This window comes from Opisthorchis viverrini (assembly GCF_000715545.1).
Source record: "Opisthorchis viverrini unplaced genomic scaffold opera_v5_72, whole genome shotgun sequence".
In the NCBI taxonomy this organism is placed as follows: Eukaryota; Metazoa; Platyhelminthes; class Trematoda; order Opisthorchiida; family Opisthorchiidae; genus Opisthorchis; species Opisthorchis viverrini.
Genome location: NW_008751728.1, coordinates 1,463,820 through 1,475,783, shown reverse-complemented (window position 1 = coordinate 1,475,783; position 11,964 = coordinate 1,463,820). Strand labels below are relative to the sequence as shown.

Sequence of the window (11,964 nt, the reverse complement as noted above, 5' to 3'; positions counted from 1 at the left end):
ATGACCATGAGCCACGCTTAGGGTAGAAAAGTTGACCGGCGCTCAACACAAACAATCAACCCAAAGCCAAGCCCGTCCGTAAATAAAGCCACTGCAACTCCCCTCTCACTTCAACAAAAAGAACCAGGATACTTGGGACAACATATTGCAAACCGGTATGTGAGTGTGCGAACCACTAAAAAGATAATAGTCAGTCACCGGTTGCTCCTTCGAAAAAAACGTGACAAGTAAAATGTTGGGGAAATGGAAACAGAGGAACGGTAGGCTGAGGGGACGAGACACAGTGCGAAATATGACGTTTGTGGGTCAATAACGCCCTCTTCGACTACGCTTGGCTGCTGTTCCAGAACGTGTCGTTGGTGGTGCGACTACCTCGGAGTCGGGGAGCTCGCTGGCGGTCTCTGCTACATGGGATGAAGGCTGGTCATTTGCAATTGGCTCCGGAGCAGAACAAGAGCCGGCTTGTTGTTCTTTTGGTTCCTTCTCCCTATCCTCCTCCTCCTCCTCCACATCTGCCTCGTCCTGCTGTTGGGCATCCACAGAGTCAACTTCCGACCGCCGTCGTTTAACGGCTCCGGGGGCAGTTGCCTCGATGTCGACCGTTTCCGTAACTTCAGAATCACCACCGATGCCTTCCAGTGAGTCCTTAGCAGTATCTTTCTTCCATGCATGGTTGGAGCTGAGTGGTTCCATATGGAGAACCTGAATAAAGTGAGCATGTTGGTATGATACCTGGTATGCTGGTGAGGACAACAATCAATCCTTGTTGTTCGGTTCCTTCTCCCTATCCTCCTCCTCCTCCCCCACATCTGCCTCGTCCTGCTGTTGGGCATCCACAGAGTCAACTTCCGACCGCCGTCGTTTAACGGCTCCGGGGGCAGTTGCCTCGATGTCGACCGTTTCCGTAACTTCAGAATCACCACCGATGCCTTCCAGTGAGTCCTTAGCAGTATCTTTCTTCCATGCATGGTTGGAGCTGAGTGGTTCCATATGGAGAACCTGAATAAAGTGAGCATGTTGGTATGATACCTGGTATGCTGGTGAGGACAACAATCAATCAATACTCACTTGGACTGTACAACCTTGAAGGACCCATAAGGCTTGGGGGAACACGGCTAAGATCGGGTGGAAAAAGATCATTGACTTCAACATTAAACAGAGCAATCTCCCACGTAGTTTACGGAACAAGTTAAATTCACCAGATCTATATGCGCTTTCTACGCCAACCACTCCCTGCAAAGGGATGGTATAATCGACCTAAGCATGTGAACATACGTCACACCCCTCCGTAAATGGTTATTCACAGTGATGGATCTGCGATTCCAGCACACGAGACCTGGAGTTGACTGTTCCCCGCATACCGGTAGCTTGTCGTGTGAAGCGTTAAGCACCTGTCTCCTGTGCTAGCGTATTTTTGTCTACGATAATGATGAGAATGTATGAGGTGTAGAATACGGCAAGCCAGATGACACGTGTTAGAACTACGCCTAGTGGTTTCATCTACACAGAGCTACTGCCCGCTAACCCAAGGATGAAAAAGTCACGTTCTAATATCGCGGTTTAGACTTTCACGAGAAATCTGACTAGAAATTTTCGCTGACAACTCACCTTGTACAACTGTTTGAACGCGATTTGCCGCAGACAAAACTGTGCCGAAACAGTAATTTCTTCCCGTATCGATATCGGAGTAGTTGCCAACAGGCTGTAGGCAAAGAACTGCGAGGGTGAATCGGTTTCGTCTGGTTTCAGGTCTGCTGTGTCCGCCACAGGTTCCACTGGCTGTGGTTCCCCTTCACGAAGTTGAATAAGCAACCCACAGGAGATGGCTTCAAAGAATCGACGGAACAACCGCCCCGGTCCAATAAGTGGTACGGGTAACGTAACTGGCAATCGGGGACGAATCGGCGCTCCGAAAGGTTGTCCAGACGGAAGAAACGGTGGTCGCTGTCCTCTCACGGGTGGAAGACAGGCCAGTTGCAAATCAACAGTCAAAAGGCGACCCAGTAGGGCCAACACGCCCTGGGAAAATAGGAAAAAGCGACGTAATAACAAGCGGTGTTTGTTAAATGAGTTTTGAGTAGTATGCGACATTCGAGCCTTCGTCATTCGACACTATCTGAGTAGGTTCTTCAAACGATCATTTTACGATGTAGTGTAATGTGTATGGAGTCTAACTACCACAAATGAAAGTGAACAAAAATCATACAGTTCTGTTACGTGCACATAGTGTTTAAAGATCGGCTAGTGGCTCATTCTTAGGAGGTTACTTAGTTGGTGATTTAAATGATCCTTCCGGGGTTTGGTTTGCGCTGTGGTCTGAGTATGTTGCATCTGATTGGTTCGTTAAGTATCTCCGTTTCAGTAGTCCTGTTGCTTTATTCCAAGTGGTCATTTTAGTCTTTCTTATATGTTGCGTTCCAGCCAGTCTCCCTGTCATTTGATTGGTCGATCGAGCACCTATTTTTAGTAGTTTTCTTCGACTGGTTTGATTGCAATTTCTATTGTGTTGTGGAACACAACCATTACGTAAGGTACATCTTTGTTTGACACAATTTTCAATTTGATATCCTGCTACTCTGTTTCATCTTCGGGCTGAGTGTGTATTCCAGTGGTCTTCTTTTTGTCGAGTTTCGTGGCCTCCATTCATTTCTCCTCGGGCCTCTTGTACAGTTTCGCGTTGGGATGCTCCAAGGCTTATTGTTCCTGGAAGGTTGATAGACTGGGTGGACGTCATTACGTCTGTTGATGGCATTCTCGGTTGGGTTCAGGTTAATTATTTGTTCTTGCTGGGGCTAGTATATAAGGATTATCTGTTTAGTTTATGCCCTTCCTGAATTTCGTGTAAGGAGGCGAGTGAGAATTGGTCGAGAGGTTAAGCAACAAGATGGTGTTCGTGTAGCCTCGTGCATACAGAACTTCCACTGGATTTTGTATATAACAGCAACTTCGTTCTCCTTTTAACTTTGATTGTGCTTCCCGAAGCATGCCGGTCTGTATGAAAAGCTACAACTATGTGGTACTGCTGCAACATTCTTACAGCTAGTTCCGGAATGTCCTTGATGCAATCCGTTTGTCTTCTCCTTGCGTTGTTGAGTCGGTCGGGTGAATTGCGCTAAAGGATAACCAAATGAGATTTATCGGATAACCGTTGCTTTGGAAAGCTTTTTATTGGTGTTGCCATTCAGGTTTGGATCCCGTACGGTTACAGTGTGTTTCAGTATCCGAATGCAGTTTTGTTTGAGGCATAAAGGGTATATAAAATTGCTCGCTAGATTCAAAATTTGAAACGCCTGGTAATTCACGGGGTCCGACCATCCCTGGGTCGACCCATTCGAAAGCTTCTTCACGCTATAATACCATTCTGCTTAAGCGCTAGGACGAAGCAGCTTCGATAGAGTGGTAGGTTGTTTTCAAGTTTGAAATAAAATGGTGGATGAGCTGGTGACTACAGGTAATCGAATCAAACGCTTGGCAGTTCTGTAGCCACAGTAGACAGTTATCAACTGTTTCGGACATCCCATCCACACAGACCACCAAAATTGTGAGCAACATTCAAGGGGAATGTTCAACATTCATCCAACTGATATGAACCAGAAGCGTCTGACAGAAAAACCCTTCAGTGCTTCAGTGCAATCCTTACTCATCCACACCAACTTATGAAAAGCGAGTCCCTTCTGGAAGACACTCAACGGTTGATTCCACATGCTTAAAAAGTCGACCGATTTTGTAACCCAGTCACTTGGCCTCTAGAAGCTCTTGTATGTCAAAATCGAAATGTTGCCCATCAATAAAACTACCGACTGTCTTCAAAACTTCCCTGAAACGATGAGTTCTCGATCCGCACTAAGCGTTTTCCAACTGAAGTCCCCAAATTTTTACAGCGGCATCACTTATTACAAAGAAATCCTGGATAGACGACATAAAACTGGCCACAATTCCAGCAGCACGATAAATTCAAAGGTCATGCCTAGCAAAATGAGGTTGAATAGAATACAGCTTTTGTCCTACGAGCACTTCAAGCTGAAATCAACAGAAACTTACGAATTGGTTCAGATTCAACCAAATCTTTTCAGTACGCATAAAGTCTACAAGCACGCGAGCGACAATCCCGAGAGGCGGCGTCATCAATGCACCCTGTAAAATGATGGCAATGAAGTGTGTGTTGATTGATAAAACGAGAAAGACGCATGTGATAGATGAAGGACGACTGAAAAAGAAACCGCACGGTAGCGGGTTTCATTAGATTCGCCTAAATGTACACCTCAATTTGGCCAGGTAGCGAGTGATTAAGTAAGCAAAAAAAAACACAAGTGGGTGTTCGAGGTCTTGGACAGATTATATCAACCGTCCAGAATACGTAAAGATCACTCGAATGGAGCGCGTTTTCAGTACCAAAATTGTTCAGCTGTAACAACCTTTCGGTACCTAGCTGCCGTGCCAAGCCGCCCAAGCCTAGACAGGGAGAGTCGAGAAGCAGAGGTCGGGTTCGAACCACAGACCTTCCGGTCAAGAAATTCGCATTCTACCCACTGAGCCATCAGTACAACTAACACGCAATGTCAGAAACGTGTGAAAGCGGAAATTCCGTCAGGTCACCTAAAAGGCAGCTCAAAAAGTTGTCAAGAGTTTTCGAAATGCAGCTCAGTTTGCCATTATTTGGAGTCCGCGTAGCCGAGATAATCAGCAGAAAGGACAAGATCACTGAACGGAGGTCCTGCGTCTTCTAACTGGGAGAGTCGGAAGCAGAGGTCGGGTTCGAACCACAGACCTTCCGGTCAAGAAATTCGCATTCTACCCACTGAGCCATCAGTACAACTAACACGCAATGTCAGAAACGTGTGAAAGCGGAAATTCCGTCAGGTCACCTAAAAGGCAGCTCAAAAAGTTGTCAAGAGTTTTCGAAATGCAGCTCAGTTTGCCATTATTTGGAGTCCGCGTAGCCGAGATAATCAGCAGAAAGGACAAGATCACTGAACGGAGGTCCTGCGTCTTCTAACTACGATGATTCCACTGAAGTGATCAGTCGACCGACAGCCCCACCGAGGAACAAAGCATAAGCACGAAGCAGGAAAAGTTGAATATGGGTGAATGAATGCAGCGACGTTCCGCGGAGAAAATCTGCTGCTCTGAAAGCTCGTCCCGAAAAATATGTTATAAAAAGACAAATAGAGAACCGAAATCGTCGACAATTATTCTTCTGGTACAGCGCGGTGTTACAGAATGTTTACGACCCCATGACCTACGATAAACACCCAGGCGTTCAACAACAGTAGAACCATAACTATGATTCATGCGCGTGTTCAACTCCTATGGACGCCGACCGGGAAAGAACAGCATGTTACTTCTGGTATCAATTAGTGATTGCATAAGGTTTCGAAAAATCACGTCAGCTGGCTAATCGGCGGCTTAGACTACTTGATCACAAGGACTAGTTGTTTGGTGATAGAAACGAAAGCACCAATGGAAATCAAATCACACGCCAAAGGGTTCACGGAGAAGCAAGAACACAATAAAATATGGTATAAAAGATAACAGCTTAGAAATAGGATAGGAGAACAAGTTGGCTGTTCAAAATTCGATCGTAAGGGCAACTATTTTTCTCCTAAATAGAATTCTAGCGAAGGAGACGGATCACACGGGAGCTCACAGGACTGTCAGTACAGTGCAGTGAACCGTAAGGTGTGACGGCACTTTCCACCTCGAACGCAGTCAATATTTCGACATAATTTTGAAGGTAGCAATAAAAACAAAAGGGCGAGATGTAACTGGAGGACACAGAGCAGTAGATGTGAACGGTAGCGTGCGACACGTCGATTCCCCAGGTGCCTGGCTGATGTGCTTAAAGCCGGGAGCCACGTAAACGGGACACGAGGGCAGTTAAGATGGCAATAAAGATAGAAAGCGTCAGCGGTTGCACGCTTTCGTTTAGCCGCCCTGTTATAAGCAATAAAGCGATTCAACTGATGCCACCAGATCGACATACCACGAGGGTACGTAAAGTTAGTGGCTCTCCATGAACGCCCTCCAATATAGATGACGGCGCCCTTCACGATCAATTATTCTTCCCACACTGTAAAAACTCGGACTGGATGAAAATTTTCCTGGTTGAATCTGCAGTAAATAAATACTGATTAAATTGATACTAGCGGGCCTTTTTATGGAACAATGAAGCAAGACAGACCTGTAGGAATCGTTAATGAAAACAGTAGCCGAAGAGAACTGAAGCAGCGGCAGATCAAGCGGTTAAAACGCACGTCATGAAAAAATCCAAATCCTTCAGTTATTGTCCCTTTTGATGCACGTGCAAGTAAGCTCCATGACTAGGGTACTTTTGGGTTATCCAACCCCAAACAGATGTCAACAAAAGCGCAACAAAAATCAATGGTATCAATGGTTCACCAATACGTTAGGGTATGACATTCGTATTACGGCTCAACGTACCAAAACGGTCTGTAAATAAAAACTTCAAATCCAGTCATTAAGCCGCATCCGTCTGGTTCAACCGGGACGAATCACAGAAGCTGAGCCGCCTCATTGACAGCAACACATCTTGGTGCTTAACCATCAAACAAGCATCGGGGAATGGTAAAAAAAGAAAGGGGAAGTAGGGACTTTGGATGAATAATTCCTAAGTCCTCAAGGAAGATGGTACCTGCTGCAGGATTCCAAGTCACGTACAAGGAGGACCAAGTAGATCCAAATCAGGAAGGCGCTGCACTCAGTTTGATGGTAGCTGCTTTCATATCACGTTACTATGTCATAGTCCATCCTAAGTAAATCTTCCGCTATCAAAGGCTTGGAACGGAAAACAAAGTCCATTTGAGTAGACGGTAGCTGAAAATAGGAGACATTCCCCAGTTAACTTAACCCGGTTAGTTTAACCTGCTACTCTAGAGATTCCGACAATTCGTCAAGTAAGCACTTAGAGAGAGATGTCCAGATGTAGCACCCTTTCGGTGCCTAGCTGCCATGCCACGTGAAGGAAGCACGAGGCTGGAATACTGCCAGGTTGCCCAAGCCTAGACAGGGAAGTCGAGAGGCAGAGGTCGGGTTCGTACCACAGACCTTCCGGTCAGTAAGTTCGCGCTCTAACCACTTAACCCATCTTGCCCCACACGCACATCACTGCGTACTAGCTGAAGCCAGCTAACTTCAACAATGGTACGAAGACAACGGTGATCAAAAGTGTGAAGGTTCCTAGAGTCCTCGAACCGGAGGAGCCAAGTCTCACAAACACATATTTGCGTTATACACATAGAGATGACGAAACTCGCTTCTGATACCATGAATAACGCGAACGCCGCTCACACCTTCGTTATCGGCGGTTCGAATTCAAACGTACGGGAACGGTCAGGGCCAATGCAACTACCAGGATGCGTAAACATCACTGGGCTATTGTCCGACTGACGGTCCAGCTCGATTGTATTGTGAGCCTGAGGGGAGAAAACCCTTCGAATCAGGCAGTGACACCGAGCATTCTAGGACCCAGTTGTTTGTTTATGCCCTCCGAAAACACTGATGTCACGCATAGCCGTGTTTATCTCATCCCCTGAGAACACCAGTTGCAATGCACGGCAGGGGTTTGGTATGCTTCCCTAACGAGACCGTTTCTGGAGCCCACCGGGAAATTTCTGATGGAAACCCGCAGCGAAAGAGAGATAGATGGCTCGATGGCTACAGTGCGATCTTACTGGTCGGAGATCACACAACTTGAACCCAGCCACTGCTCCTGTCTAGGCTTCGGCAACATGAGAGTATCTCAGCCCTCGTATTTCCTTCGGATATCATGGTAGTTTGGCACCAGGGGCTGTTACACCTGAATTATTAGTATTATCATCATTTTTAATAATCGAAAGAGTGCATGATCTCAAATTGTGTACCCTAAAACGGTCAGCAGTCAAGAACTGAACCAAGTCCAGTAGACTAATGAAACCTCGTGAACTGAGGGTTGTACGAAACTGTGCAGTTCGTAGTCGGTAGCGTAGAGACAGCAATGTAAGTTCGAGTTTCGAAATACATGTATCAGCTGATCAAGGCCAACAGAAGCTAGTTGGTTGAGATACCCAAGCGTTGCACACTAAAGGTTGTAATTGGTTGTAGATCAGGTGGCAGTCAATATTTCGTCATAATTTTGAAGGTAACAATAAGAACAAAAGGGCGGGGTGTAACTAGAGGACACAGAGCAGTGAATGTGAACGGTGGCGTGCAACACATCGACACCCCAGGTGCCTGGCTGATGTGCTTACAGCCGGAAGCCACGTAAACGGGACACGAGGGGAGTTAAGATGACAATAAAGAAAGATAGACAGCGTCAAAAGACGCACGCTTTCGTTTATCCGCCCTGTTACAAGCAATAAGGCGATTGAACTGATACCACCAGATTGAAATGCCATGAAGGTACGTGAAGTTCATGGTCGAACGTAACAGAGCGCCCAAACCTAGACAGAACGATTAAGGTCCTCAACCAAAGACTCTGGCTCTGAACGCAATCGAGCGGTGGTCGGCGTAAGATTAATCGAGTAGCCCAAACTTTTGGGAGCGAATTTCCACACGTTCCAACATGGTAGGAGAAACTCCGTGGACATCAAATGAGCATCCTCCAGTACGGCTCGATGAATCACTGAAGCATACAAACTATCGCACCACAATAAGGTGCAGCCTAGTTTCACACGGAAACAAGCGGGAGGAAGTATGATGCTTCTGAACCGGAGGGATTTCAAATCATGCGCTTACAGCTATACAAGACGACGCTTGTGAGGGAATCGTCTTGAACCCAGTAGGCTTTTGAAAGACCGCTCCGCACTCTAGATTTTGAGTAGCAACACATTCAAATGTGACCCACGGACGCAGTCTCATCATTACGGCTATGATTAGTTGATGAAGACAGTCTGAATCATTGATCGATTGAATGACGAATAGCCATGGAAAGGAGGTTTTGCGTGCGACATGAACGTAGCGCTTTCGTCTGACTAGAGCACTGTTCCTCAGGGGAAGCTGTTGCGAATGGTTCAACCAGAAGACTTGAAGTGAAGATAACTGAAGGAACTCAGGACCAGTGTGTCCAGGATTAGTAACTTCTATATACGGTGAGTATCAATCTAGCCACTCTGAGTCAAAATCAATGAGCCGGTGGTGTCCACGATCAGTTAAGCCTTTTGCCAACTTATCTGATTCCCTGTAAACTTTTGTGGCACTTTGGGCCTAGAGCGAGAGGCTCGTTTTTTTTTCAGACGGACAGTTTAGCTGACATTGTAACCAATAGGCTCTCCCTAGTTCTAGAGTAAATCGATCTGGTCTTAAAGTATTTCGGTATGGTAAGATGATAGAGAATATTCGCACATTGGAAAGAGACTAAATTCTGTAAGTTTACTTCGGCTAACCTCACACTGATCGCAAATGGATGTATCTGCTCGTCTGAATAAATAGACAAAGCCAAGGGTTCCACAGCGGTGGGAGTGGTAAAAATCCATAAAAGCGACCCGTGAGAACAAAATTAAACAGCTGTTTTCTATGCGCTCAGCTGACACGTGTGTCAGCTGGCTGATACAAGAAAAGATACACTGATGACCCACCTGGAACCACTTAGCTTGGTCGATAGCATCCAGAGCATCTAAACAAACGTTCTTTGGAATCCGCTCTCCCTGGGCGAATAGTTTCCGCACATGGGAGAGCGATTCCGACTTCACTGTGTTCGAGGCTTGCGGTTGCTGCTGCTGCTGTTCGGGGGCAGTGGGCAAAGCAGTGTTCGCGGTCACATTAGATCCGTCCGCTGCTGCTTTCACGGCACCCGACACAACACTGTTGTTGGTGTTGGCGTCTGGATTGGTGTGTAAAGCCAGAAAAAGCATGAGTAACCATAATAATGTGGTAGGGGACGAAAAACGACAACACAAAAAGGGAGAGAAAAGGGGCGTCAGGCGAAACCGCAACTCATCAACGCCCGGAAGCAGCACCAAATAACCCATTTCAAACAGAGGGAGGCTCACGTGAGCTGCTAAACACATTTGAGGGGTAATCGCTCGAGTGTAAGATGGTCACGAGTCCTAGATGATCAACCGGCAGTGTAGTGATAGCAAGCGTCAGCTATCGTAGGTTCGGAGTAATACACTGTAAGCGATGATCGTGTACACCGCAGTTCATCCTGCAAAAGCCAACTTAACAATACGGATTCGGAAGCTTCCTCATAATTTCGGACACGCTGACATTCCAGGCCCACGGCAGCTGTCCAGATGATAGGGCCAAACTTTACCAAACCCCATAGGAGATATCACATTGAACGAACCGTTCGAGTTGGCTTTTCCGTCCACAGCATGACAATAGGAAGACATCCAATGTGAACACTAGAATGGAGATGCGTGTATAACCACTTATGACAGTGACAACCCCACAGGATACACTCTCCAAATACTCCTTTGTGAATCCTATTAACCGATGACCTCTCGAGGCAGCTAGGCATTGACCTCCTTTTTCTGTTATATCGCTGCTACCAAGAAAAATGTTCTTCTGAACTCGCCTCTAAGCATCCACTCATCATTAGTAGGTTCGAATATGTTGCCGGGATACATAACTCTCCTCTTCACTTTTCCCTCAGAACTATTCGAATTTGTGATACTCTACTGTGCTCTATTTCGCAACTTCTCCAAGAATTGGATTAACGCTTAGGTGTCCGGCATTTCCAAATCCCTGTGACCGGTATGCACCTAGTCGTTCTTCGTGTGTTCTGTGTCACTCGGAGTGTTTGAACTGGTCTGTTGCGCTGTTGTTGCCATCCGTCTTCGACCAGAATTTCCTCTGCCCGCTTGTGTTAACCCAGAATTAGTGAGCAGAAGTGATCATGCCGATAGGCTGAGAGATGTTTACAACAGAATCCTCAAGGCCACAGAATACTGAAGCCACTGAAACTAGGCACAAACTAGAATGGTTTGCAACACTGCAGCAATTGACAATTTTCCTCTAGAGCAGGGTGATATTGAAATGCGAATAAGAGGGGGAAATCTCCCCGGTGGGAGACAATTATAACGTCAGCGCACCAAAGCTATTCACCTAAGCAATTCCGGAATATAAGAAGTGCCCTGACTAGAAACGGACAACTTTACGGAAATTGTATCGCAAAGTGACGGAATGGATCTAAGTTGCAGTGTCGAACAGTGACTGCTGAACAAGCAAGAATGAATACAGGTGGGCTATCATCAGAACTAAACGATTCCACCTTCAATGCCAGAAGACGGGTGTAGACCAAAAGCTTCGTTCAGCTGTGACGGACGTTCGAAACGAACCTAAAGTGCTTGCGCAGGCTTGGTCGGTGAATCAAGAATGGGATATGAACCAAGATGCCAAATCGCCTGTTAGCCACTCCGCTGTCTCGAACTTGACCAAACACCAATAAAAACGACAAGCTGGAACTGACAGTTATTCATCGCCCATCTGTCATGGATAACAAAAACAAAGCACATTACCTTTATTCATGATTTCATCATCACAGGCTGCTCTTGAGGTGAGCTGAATGCGAATAGTGATGACTGGCCACTCATCCGCAATCGACTCGTCTGCTTTCAACTCCGACTCCGGTACCTTTCGTGTGGTGCGAACAGTCAGTTGACCTTGGGCTGGGATATCACTCACAACATACTCATATTGATCATCCATTGCCTGGTCAGAGAAAAAATAGGACGTTAGGCGGCTGCATAAACGGGACAAGCACAATCAACTGTGGGATAAATTTCACGGGAGTTCTAATCCCGCAAAAAAAACAGACGATCAGGAAACTAAAACTAGGATAGTGTATCAACTACCCCATTAGTCTGCCACATGTCCTTGAATGGCGCCACCACTTCCAACGATCATCCGGTTCTTGGGTTTTCTCACTCCATACAACATTAGACGTATCCTACTACAGTGTTTCCCACAATAAAAGTTGCTGTAAACCGACCCGGTAGACGCTAATGGTCCTATTGAAAGCTCACT

General features: G+C 46.3%; 1 protein-coding gene across 1 annotated transcript in view; it reads right to left on the bottom strand.

Annotated features, from left to right (window-relative positions):
* Positions 1 to 131: 131 nt before the first annotated feature.
* T265_04400 (hypothetical protein) overlaps positions 132 to 11,964 on the bottom strand; it is a gene marked incomplete at both ends in the record, with an annotated part of 31,683 nt that continues 19,850 nt past the window's right edge. The window contains 5 exons of the mRNA XM_009169139.1: positions 132 to 702; positions 1,609 to 2,019; positions 4,042 to 4,134; positions 9,573 to 9,817; positions 11,457 to 11,649. Of these exons, the coding sequence (XP_009167403.1) occupies positions 307 to 702; positions 1,609 to 2,019; positions 4,042 to 4,134; positions 9,573 to 9,817; positions 11,457 to 11,649 (1,338 nt within the window). The remainder of the gene's footprint in view (positions 703 to 1,608; positions 2,020 to 4,041; positions 4,135 to 9,572; positions 9,818 to 11,456; positions 11,650 to 11,964) is intronic.